This window comes from Lipophrys pholis (genome assembly GCF_963383615.2).
Source record: "Lipophrys pholis genome assembly, chromosome: 23".
Lineage (NCBI taxonomy): Eukaryota > Metazoa > Chordata > Actinopteri > Blenniiformes > Blenniidae > Lipophrys > Lipophrys pholis.
Genome location: NC_137645.1, coordinates 8456252 through 8467826, shown reverse-complemented (window position 1 = coordinate 8467826; position 11575 = coordinate 8456252). Strand labels below are relative to the sequence as shown.

Here is an 11575-nt window from a genome sequence, read left to right as displayed (position 1 = left end):
GTATTTTCCTTTTTTTGCAAAATGAGAAACATTTATTTATTATTATTTTTTTTTTAAATAATTCAAAGGCATTTCTTTTTCCGAGAATCGTCATTCTAATTTTTACCTTTAACCCAGTTCAGACGTCGATTTCAAGTGTGAAAAGTTCGAAAAACCACCCAAAAAAAAAAAAGAGATCAATTTCAAATATATTTATTTACTCTGAAGACAAAATAATCTCTACAGTTACAAAACTACAAAACTTGCAATAAACAACAACAAAAAAAAAAAAGGTATAAACCATTGAAGGAGTACCATATTTAAAAATGGAATGTCGTACCTTTGCAGAAAAAAAAAAACAAACGAAAACAAAGTGAAGTGAGATGAATACAAGAATACAGCATGGAAACGGCTCGCCCAATCGGACGTCTCGTGACGAACCCGGTTGGATTTTTTATTTTATTTTTTTGGTTTTTGCTTTTTCAGGGGTGGTGTTTACACGCAAGACGTAGCGGCGCACGCGATAGGACGGAAAATATGTCTCACTGAAGAGGAATGTCATTTTCAAGAAGACGGGGATGGAATTTCATTGTTGACGGGAGCCCGGAAAAAGGAACAAAACAAAACAAAAAAAACAAACAAAACAAGGTGTTTGGAACCACTGGCAGAACAAACGTTTCGGTCAAATCGAGTTTAGAGTGAAGAATTCAAGCATTTCCCAGGTAAAGATGTCTTGGGGGGGGGGGGGGGGGCGAGTGGACAGACGGCAAGCGGTTTGAATTAAACATCCCGAGACGTTGACAGCCGCTGACTTTTTAATAAAAAAAAAAAAGAAAAAGAAAAAAAGCCGGCAATAATCCACACGACGTCTTAAATGGACAGAGATTACTGCGTGGCCACAAAAGAAAAGTGGGATTAAGACGAGGTTTTGAGCCAAAGGCGCAGTCAAAAACATTTTTTTTTGTTGTTTTTGTTTTTTTTGTTTCCGTAAGTAGGTCGGCGGGCAGAGGCTGGAGACGTGGCGGGCTTTCAAGTTTAGAGTCGTGGAGACGAACCATTTGTCACAAGACGCGGTCAGTATTTTCTACCGACCTCCAATACTGAAAGGCACGTTTTCTTTCCCCCCCCCTCCACCCTCCACCCTCCACCCTTCTCATCCACACACACGCATACACTCACACATGCTTCGGTCGCCCTCAGTGGTCTGACTGCATTCCCATATGTGCTTCCTCTCTTCCTCCTCCACCCCCCCCCCCCCCCCCAATGTGTTTAAGGCCAGTAGGAATGGGAGGACAGACGCGTCGGGACAGGAAGCTCGCTCAGGCATGTATTCCTAGGAGGAGACAAGCAGAGCACAGGGTTCACTTTTCCACGTCACAACAGCTCCGACTTCATCACAAGCAGATCCCAGAGGAAGGACGTCCTCACCAGCCGGGACGTTAAGTGCATTATAAGAAGCGGCACGAGCGGGTGGCGATTTGTTTTTTTGGAATGAAACCACAGCCGGCGGAGAACAATACGCTCTGAACGTTAACAATGGGAGGAGGCGGGACATTCTAGTGGACAGACGACCAAGTCCCAGGACACTATGGACTGGGAGGCGTGACACTCTGTTCTTATTGTCCCGTCTACTGAGCGTGGGCAGAAGAGATATTAAGTCTGGCCGTGGTAGAATTTCAGAAAAGTTGTATCTCCCCCCCCCCCCCCCCCGTTACCATGGCGACATGGTCGGAGAGTTTTCAAAAAGTTTCGTTTGGCCTCGTTTCTATGGAAACGAGTCAGCGTATTTTCAAAAAGCCCTCCTTGCTTCCCAGGAGCAGGGTCGCACTGAAATGGAGCATTTTCAAAAAGTTTTCCTCCACCTTGGAGACAAAGGTGGAGCGTTACAAAAAAAAAAAAACGGAGCGAGAACATTTACAAAAAGTTGCACTTCATGCAAACCATTTCATGAAAACTGAGCAAGTTGCATTTTCTGTTCCCACAGAGACAGATTTGGATTGTTTTCAAACAGTTCGGTTTTCAGAGACTCGGAGTACCATTGCTGTGTAATCGTACACCGAAGACGCTACAATACTTTTTAGTTTTCACCTGAAAACGTCAAACACGTTTTCAAAGTTTCTAATAGCTTCCAAAGCTATTCTAAACTTTGTCCTGCAAGATTTTGCGTCTTTTGTTTCCGGTTCTCATTACGACCTCATCCCAGCAACCCACGTTTCCCCAAATCGTGTTTGTAATTTGACACCAGCAGAACCCCCCCCCGGCGGTTCCTTTACCTTTCTCGCTGGCCTCCCCCTGCTTCTCCTGGGCGAAGTTGAGCCGGTTCTGCTCGGCCGCCGTCTGCGCCGGCGCGTTGACCTCCGGGCTGCTGCTGCGCGACGGGCTGCCCTCGTCCACCTGGTAGGCCAGGCCCAGGTGCTGCTGCGCGAGCTTCAGGTGCCGCCGCAGCCGCTCCAGCTCGCGCGACGACGGGCCCTCGTCCCCGAAACTCTCCCGCCCGGAGTCGCCCATCGGCAAGTCCCTCATCTCCCCTTTCAGTTTCTCCTTCTTCATGGTGGCGTGGTAACCCGGCGGCGCCGTGGGCATGGCCCGGGAGGACGTCGGGCGGCCACCGCCGCCGCCACCGCCACCACCGCCGCCGCCGCGCAGGTTGAGCGTGGCGCGCCTCCGGAAGGTGTCGCGGACGCCGCCGATGCCGAGGTGGACGATCTCCAGGACGGTGAGGAGCAGGCAGAGGAAGGACACCACGTACATGACCAGGAGGAAGATGGTCTTCTCGGTGGGGCGCGACACGAAGCAGTCCACCGTGTGCGGGCACGGCGAGCGCGTGCACACGTACGACGGGATGACCTCGAAGCCGTAGAGGACGTACTGGCCGAACAGGAAGGAGATCTCGAAGGCCGAGCGCCACAGCAGCTGGCACACGTACACCTTCATGAGGCCGTCGCGGAGGATCCGCCGCCGGCCGTCGTGCTTCTTCTCTGAACCTTGGATCGGGACAAGCGGCCGTCAGAACGCACGTCGGCGCCATTTTAACTCTTGAAAAAAAACGACGTACCTTTCTCGGCTTTGTCCGGCTTGTCGGGTTCAATCTCCTCGGCGATCATCGGGTCTTCTTCGCCGTTGTCCTCGGCCTCTTCGTAGTCCCGCACGGCGCCCCGGCTCACGATGGGCATCCTCTTCTTCCGGTTCCGGATCGGCCGGTACTCGCTGTCGTCCATGCGGGCGATTTTGTGCATGGCGAAGCCCAGATACATGATGGTGGGCGTGGTGATCATGATGACCTGGACCAAACGTTCAAAACACCTTTTTTTAAAATCGAAAAAACATCCCTTTTGCATTTCCGCTTCAGAAGTTTCGCATTTCCATGGCAACATTTAAAAAACAATGTCCGTTCCCACGGCAACGGCAGAAACGATTAAAAAAAATGGTGTAGTGTTCATGTTGGGCCACTAGAGGGTGCCGTCGTAACAGTTTTAGTTCATCTAAATAAAAACCGAGAGTAAATTCTGCTTTGAAATTGTGCATATGAATTATGAGTTTAACACTCTTTTTACAAATTAGCACGTTTGTCTTCTCGAATACGACATTTAAGAAAAAAAAAATCTAAAAAATCTCCCCGAACCCCGGCACTTTCCTAATTGCATCGGGAGGCGTTTTTTTTTTTTTTAAGGCTCGTTTCAAGTGAAAATCATGTTTCATAGCATTTTCAAAAAGACATGCGTCTCCATGGAAACAGGATTTTTGAAAATTTCCATTTCCATAGAGAAGGAACATTTTCAAAGAGATATGTTATCACCCGTCGTCATGGAAACTGAATATTTGCCCCCATTTCCATGGAGACCGAACTTTTGCAAAAAGGTGTGTAATCCATCATGTCCATGCAAACAGTATTTTCAAAAAGTTGCCCCCACCCACCCCGTTTTTTGCATGAAGACTGAGCGTTTCTCACCTTTGCGAGAAATTCTCAAAAAAAAATCAATTTCCACGGAGACCAAGCGTTTTCAAAATGAGGCGTTATCCCCGGTCTCAATGGAAACGGTATTTTCCCAAAAAGTTCCACCTTCACGAGACGTTCTGAAAAAGTCGCGTTTTCGGTGTCCCCGAGCACGGCGGCCACGCGAGCGGACGCGTCCATTCCCGGGACTCACCTGGAAGATCCAGAAGCGGACGTGCGAGAGCGGCGCGAAGGCGTCGTAGCACACGTTCTCGCAGCCGGGCTGCTGCGTGTTGCACACGAACTTGCTCTGCTCGTCGTAGTAGATGGTCTCGCCGCCGACGGCCGTCAGCACGATGCGGAAGATGATGAGCACCGTCAGCCAGATCTTCCCCACGAAGGTGGAGTGGTTGGAGATCTCGTCCAGCAGGCGGGTCAGGAAGCTCCAACTCATGGTGGCGAGGCGGGCGGGGGGAGGGGAGGGGGGGGGAAGCGCTCAATCGGCTCTGCGGCGAGAAACGAAAGCGGACGACTGTTTGAGAAGGTAGAAAACATTTTATTGACCTCATGATTGAAAAGAATCCCGACGAGGAACGCTCGCCTGCCGACTAATCGAAAGTGTCGCGTGCAAAAGTCTCGCCGGCGAACCTCGACCGCAGCGGCGGTAAAACAAAGCCACATGGCGGCTTCTAATCGGAAGCAGAGCTCCGGGACCGGCGCGATGGCTCGGCAAGAACTCCGCCGAACCCGACCGGCGGGTCGCGGCTGGGGAGCCCTGCGGCGGATCAGCTTGGATTCACGGAATCCACTTCCTGTCTCCTCGAGCGGCGAGGTATGAAAGGACGTCGGTTTGTCGTTAGATTTCCTCGTTTGTTTGTTGTCGTTGGGTTTTTTTTTTTTTTTTGGACGTACTCTCTTAAAAAGTCAAACGCATCTGGAGTCTTTAACATCATCGGTTCCCCCGAAGCAAAGCAAACTCGTTTAAAAGGGGGGATGTAAATGCCACCGCAACGACTTCCAAACAAATTAGACGACAACGCAAATAAAAAGAAGTCTTTTTTTTTTTTTCCTTCTTCTTCTCCTCCTTCTTCTTCTCGCTGGGCGAAGGGTGTAACTAAGAAAACAAACCAAAAAGGTTTCGTGACTCAGTGGAACAGCGTCAGGGTTTGCGGCCGCTCTCCCCGGATTCACGCCGACGGGTCAAGTCATCGCACGATGTCGGTGGAAACGGTTTGGGCAAATCCAGGCGGAAAAATTTTTTTTACAGACCTGGAAACATCCCTTGTGATGTGGACGGTGTATTGGGGGGGGGGGGGGGGGGGGAGAGACACACAAAACAGGTGAAAAGTTGATTTGGGACCGTGGGAACGAGCGTTTGACCTCCGAGACGTGGAATCACGTCTGTTCTACCCCTGAAACGTACAATTCCAGTATAAACGCCACCGTGTTTTCACCTTTTGTGTTTATTTTTTTTTTTTGGGGTGGGGTGGGGGGGGGGGTGGGGGGGGGTGGCCGGGGGGTGGACGGATTTTGTTGCAGTCTATAGGCTCAGACGAATCTGAATCAGTTCGGTAAAAGATGTCAAGACAGGTCAAGAGATCCCAGACTTCCAGATCTGAAAAGCTTTACGACCCCCCCCCTCCCCTCCCCCTTGTAAATGCCACCACAAACTGCATTCTAGCTCAAACAACGCCCCCCCAGGACAAAAAAAACCCTCCCAGCTGACCAGAGGCTTTTTAAACAGTAGCTTATTTGCTCAACTGATTTAAAGGCTTTGGAGGAGTTGGGGAAGTTTTTTGAAGGGGGGGGGGGTTAAAGTATCTGGACAAAAGCGAGTTAACATTCCAGTCTAACCAAAAGCAGAAAGGGGTTGTTTTTTTTTTTTTTTTAGGGTTCATGGAGCAGACAAGAGGGCACATGATATCCCTGTAATCCGGCATCAATCAGAGCTCCTATGAGGCGTCACACGCTCACATCAAAAAAACTTAAAAAAAAAAAAAAAAAAAAAACTTACTGAAATAAGAAAAACCATGAAAGAATTATAAAAAACACAAAAAAAAAAAACGCTGAGTCAGGCTCAATTGTTTTGGAAATTGTGGCATTCTTGGAGGAAAACAAAGTTCTGCCAAGCTCCAGCGGGGGGAAAACACACACACATACACACACAAAAAAAAAAAGAATGACTTAGAAGATGAAGCCTTCATTTTTAACCACAATTAGTCAAAAGAAAAAAAAAAGAAAAAAAAAAGAGGAAAATCATTGTCGTGCGTAAAAAGTGCGTAATGCGTAAATTTTTCCGTCTCCAAGTTGAAAAACTTTACCTTTTTCCCCTCAGATTGCACGAGCTGGGAACGTTTGAGAGTGACGTACACGAAGTCTGGACGTTGGTATATAATAGAAACGGGAGGAAAATAGACTCACCGCACTCCGGCACGCACAGTTCCCAAAAATAATCGAAATCAAAAAAGAATCTCGCGACGCACACGCGGTGGATTTTAACCCTCGTGAAATCAACTTTTCTGGACTGAAACTTATCCGGAGCGAAGTTTCAACTGCTGCTGCTGCTGCTGCTGCTGCTTCTTCTTCTTCTTCTTCTTCTTCTTTTCTTCCTCCCCCCCCTACCTTCAAAACCTCTCGCCCCCACCAAGTTTCTCACCTTCGCGCGCGTCCAATCCGCGCGTCCTAATTGCTTCACCAGGTTTTTCTAATTAGCGCGCGCTCTCATTGGCGTCCGCGTCCGCGTGAACCCATCCAGCCCGTGTTGACCCCCATGCGCCGGGGTCCCGAAGAGCAGAAGGGAAAAAAAAAAAAAGAAAAAAGAAGGGAGCTCTGTGATTCCTGCGGGCTCCTGGTCCTCCTCCTCCTCCTCCTCCTCTTCCTCCTCCTCCTCTTCCTCCCTCCTCCAGTGAAGAGGAGGCCCCTCCGTCTGAAACATGAGACCCGAGAACTACCGTTCTGCTCAAACACCACGAGAATCCCGGCATCACGCCGACAGACGCACGAAAGTGTCTCGCGATCATGTCTGATTTTAATAACCCCCCCCTCCCCTCTCCCCCCTCCTTCTACGATTCGACATAAAAAGTTATGGCGCACATAAAGCGACTGTACGCAGCCTAATTGCCACTGTTAGAAAGTTTCACGCAGCTGCAGCAGCCTGCCAATAAACCTATGTGACGTTCATGAATCTCCAGGCTCGAGGGTGGGGGGGGTCGGTGGAAATTATTTTTTTGGGGGGGGGGGGGGGGGGGGGGGGGGGGGACTTTTACATGATGGTTGTGCTGAAAACGCAAGTTTTAGAAAACGTTCCGTCTTTGCAGAAATGAGGAGGAAAAAAAAAGCCACTCTGAAAATACTGACTCCGTCTCCACGGAGAGGGGGGGGGGGGGTACTTTTTAAAAGCGCAAGATTCCCGTCTCCATGGAATTTAGAAAAAACGCAATGACTCCTTTTTGAGAACGCCGCGACTCCGTGAAAGCTTTCCGTGCTACGACTCCGTTGCCCCCGGAAACGGGTTGAATGGCAACGTTTTCTGAAAGCGGCTCCCAAGGTTGACTCTTTCAAAAAAAAACACTCTCAAATCTATTTCCATTGAAATGAGGGGGGGGGGGGGGGGCATCCAGCTTTTTCAAAACGCTCCGACTCTGTCACCGTGGCGATTGGGCAAAGTGCAACTTTTTGAAAATGCTTCAACTTCGCCTCCGTCATAATGTGGAAAAGACAACTTTCTGAAAACATCCCGACTTCATCTACGGGGTACAGGGTAAATGCAACTTTTCAAAAACGACCCCACAGTGTTTGTGGTTTCATGACCCCATGGGGCGGGGTGGGGGGGCGCCAGAGAGCTTTAAAACTCAGGTTTTTTTAGGTGACTTTTCTAATTTAATTTGTCTTCATAAAGAAGTTCGCAACTTTTTGAAAAATAACGAAACCTTTCGTTGGGTATTGCGGATCTGTTTACGGCGCTCCGAGCTGTGAAGATACAACTTTTGGAAAATGCTCAGACTCTGAAAAAAAATGCTACTTTTCTAAAACGCTGCAAAAAAACAAACAAACAGCGCCGTCCCGTGGCCTGGCGCGCGAACTGCACCTGTCGCAGAAAGGGACATGACTTTCCAAACTTTTTCTCCGAAACGACGAATTTTCACGTTCACAGGCGCCGATTGAACGGCGAGTTATTACAACGACATGCAAAGGCAAAAAAAAGAAAAGAAAAACCCAGAACCTGTTTCATCGTTTTATTATACAAAAAACATGTGAGGGCCGACAGGAACACGCAGGGCGTACACCAGACCGCCACACGACGTTGTGATTAAACTCGCACACAGAAATCAAAGGAGGAGTTGCAGGTGTTTCTAATCCGCGCCGCTATCTTGCGTGAGGCCGGAGGAGAAGGAGTCGTGGTGTGGCACGGGCCCCGGGTCCAGGGCGTCCTGAGTCAAGATGCAAAAATGCCGGCGCTTAATCTCTCCCAGCATGCATCTTGATAGGATCTCTCACCGGACGGCCTCGTTTCCCGCCGGGACGTCACGCCCAGTTTGAAGTTTGCAAATTGCTGCTTTTCTAAATGGGACGGATGACGTCACAGAGGGGGGGGGGGGGGGGGGGGACGGGTGTCTGTTTACATTCTTCGCCGTACGTACGCGAGCGCTCTGATGGGGTCGCTGGCGCCGGGGCCGCGGCTCGCTGGCAGCGCCGCGACGGAGCGCTGCGTGACTCCCGAGGCCCTCGCCGTCCAAGAGTCTGCTCCAGCCAAACAACAGATTTCTCGCTGTCATGCGTGGCGGCGCAGCTGCAAGTCCAGGGAAGTCAGAGGAACCTGAAATGTTCTCCGGACGGGGGGATTGTGGGAAGTCGTGGAATGCCGGGGGGGGGCCGCAGACGGAACGGAGTCGTTCACCTGCGCCGGAATAGCGCATACTGGGAACTTTTTGGAGCTTTAAGAGAGAAAAGAAGTCCATGCTGCAACTCCAGCATGCTGTGGAGTTGTTTCACCCACCCCCATCTCATTTTTAAACTCTGCCACTCCGTCGCTATGGAAACAGGGTCAGGTGAAAACTTTTTGAAAACGGCTCCCAAGGGAGAAAAAAACTGGTCCGATTCCATCATCATGGAAACGGGGGGGGGCGCAAATTTCTGGAGACGCTGTGCAGTTGTAGCATTTTCAAAAGGTTGCATTTTTACCATCCCCCCCATTGCATTTGTAAATACTTTTTGAAAATACCCCCACTTAGCCTCCATGAAAACAGGAGAAAAACGCAACTTTTTTGAAAACACTCTGATGCAGTCCTTATGGAAACAGGCACAAATGCAACTTTTTGAAAACACCCCGAATCTGTCTCCTCGAAAACGAGGGGAAAACATGAAATTGGAAAAATGCTTCGTCTCCATGGACACAAGGGAGAACGAGACTTTTTAAAAACAGCTCCAACTCTGTTGTTGTGTTAACGAGTGAAAACGCAACTTATTGAAAACGCTCACAACTCTGTCTCCATGGAAACTTGGGGGGAAAATGCAAATTTTTTTCTTTTAAAAACAATCCATTTCTGTGGCAACAAAACGTTTTCAAATTACGCCATCTCCATGGAAACGGGGTGAACCAACCGTTTTGAAATGCTCCTTCAGCACACGCGAGGGTAGATATGGACAATGACAACACCACCCACTAGTGGCCTGGCATGCTAACTGCATCGTTTCGGTCGTTTTCTGAAACGACGCGTTGCCACTTGAAACTTTCACGTCAGCACGGCCTTAATCTGGTCGTGAAAAAAAAAATCCCTCCTGCGCCCCCCTGTGGAGAATATATGAACTCCTGCCCGCCCGTGCAGTCCGCAGCCTCTTCCTACCGAACAAACACATGTTGTGGTAACGTTTTAGTGTCGGGCCAGATTGCCTATTTCCTCCGCAAACATAAAAATCCTAGCATGTAGTCATTATGACTCATGAATTTTTCAAGCCTGAGTGTCGGGGATCATTAATTCCAGCGCGCGGCGAGCCAAAAAAAAAAAAAAAAACGAAGCAGAAAAGAATCAGTGTTTTCTCCGTCCGAAACTGTAAAGGAGTTAACATTTCGAGAAGGGTCCGACACAAAACAGCTTCCACATGCAGAGAGATAATAAAAGAAAACAAAAAAAAACCTAAACGCCGTGGCGTAATGTGGGCACGCGAAAGTGAGAAAAATGGTTGCCAGATGCCATATCGGAGCTATAAAAAAGAATTAATGATGTACATTATACTTCGCCATTAATGTTTTATGTGCCTCCTTTTCTTTGCTTCCATGAACACTTTACCCCCCCCCCCCAAAAAAAATAAATAAAAATACTGATGTCATTTTTGAGAACTTTTTGAACTCGGCTCCCCGCGTCCGACCTTTGACCATCGTTTTCGCGGACTGAGGGATTCGCGCGGTCGTGCGGCATACCTTCCACACAGCTGAGCCTGGCAACGCAAGCCGAGCGTGGCCGGGTTAAAAAAAGAGAAAAAAAAAAAAAAGAACGCGGCGTAACGGCGAAATCAAAGAACTCCCCTCCTGCTTTCAACCGGAGCCAGATGGAATGTAGCAATTAGGCTAATCTATTAAAACACGCCGCGGCTTTTAACCCTTCAGAGGGAAGGAGACCCCGGAATTAGAGATTAATCAGATCCGGATCAAAAAAAAAAAAAAGAAAAAGAAGAAGTGGGAATCTGTGACTCTTTTTCCTCCAGTAATTTGACACCAGCCTCACTCAGGTAACAAAGACTTTACCTCCTTTTTTTTCGGCAGAATAACAAACGACTGATGGATATTTTTATTGTAAAAATCTCCGTCTACTCCATTGCAGCACAATTTCATCTTAAATAGGCCGGACTGGAAAAAAAAAAAAGAGCCGCAATAACCGCCGAATTCGAAATGATTCTTTACGCCGATGACGCAAGTTCCTATATTTTTCCCCAAAAAACAAAAAATTCAGATGGAAAAAGGACTAAAATCTCAACATGAATCAGATTTTAATGGCGCGAGATAAAGTGAAGCGTCCAAAAAAGAACTGTCGCATTATGGGTGTTTTTTTTTCTCCGAGCTTCGCGGCTAATGCTAGTTAGCAATCAGGTAGCGAGCTTTCATGCCGACATCAGCGTTGTTTTTGCAACTCGTAAGAACAGTGTTGAGTTTTTAAAAAACTTTTTAATGTTTTTACGATCGGTGGATTTGGCGGCCATATCGGATTCCATTGCGGCCGGTATTGGCCCACGGGCCTTATGTTGGACACCCGGATTAGATTATTCCATTCACTTCACTTTCCCTACTGGCTGGTCAGAGTTTATACATGCACATATACATATATAAATATACATACATACATCTTTTCACAACTCTTTCAGTTGACGAAGACGGCAGCGCTTTTGTATCTCTAATCAGACGGAACCACTTTTTAATTCGATTAATCGTGAACTCACATTTTACAAATAGTTTTCTTCTCTATAAATGAAAAATAATACCGTCAAATAAAAGCATTCATTTTTTCCCATTGTAATTTGACACCGGCTTCATTGCTGTAATGCCATTCTAATTCAATCTAATTGACATTCCACCTTAAAAAAAAAAAAAAAAAAAAGCTCCGCCATCGTATTGAAATGAACAAAGCGCCTCGAGGCGCGTCCGGTCGCATAAATAAACACACGAGCAAA

The 11575-nt window shown here is 48.0% G+C and overlaps 1 protein-coding gene across 2 annotated transcripts; it reads right to left on the bottom strand.

Annotated features, from left to right (window-relative positions):
- Positions 1-177: 177 nt before the first annotated feature.
- Positions 178-6891, bottom strand: LOC308127786 (gap junction gamma-1 protein-like). Of its 2 annotated transcripts, none has more exons than XM_080493104.1 (5): positions 6335-6706; positions 4128-4419; positions 3035-3260; positions 2253-2963; positions 178-1312 (listed from the first exon to the last, which is right to left on the bottom strand). In XM_080493104.1, exons 2-5 carry the CDS (start codon positions 4365-4367, stop codon positions 1299-1301), a joined length of 1191 nt encoding a protein of 396 aa, XP_080349230.1. In that variant the 5' UTR covers positions 4368-4419; positions 6335-6706; the 3' UTR covers positions 178-1298. The 2 variants fall into 2 exon arrangements, with proteins under 2 accessions (XP_080349230.1, XP_080349231.1); XM_080493105.1 differs by having other exon boundaries at positions 723-1312; positions 6570-6891.
- Positions 6892-11575: the final 4684 nt, after the last annotated feature.

Coding starts and splice junctions, on each gene's coding strand:
- LOC308127786 (XM_080493105.1), bottom strand. CDS start 4,367: ATGAGTTGGAGCTTCCTGACCCGCCTGCTGGACGAGATCTCCAACCAC. Junction 3,261..4,127: donor TCCGCTTCTGGATCTTCCAG/GTGAGTCCCGGG, acceptor CGTTTGGTCCAG/GTCATCATGATCACCACGCC. Junction 2,964..3,034: donor GCCGGACAAAGCCGAGAAAG/GTACGTCGTTTT, acceptor TCCCGATCCAAG/GTTCAGAGAAGAAGCACGAC.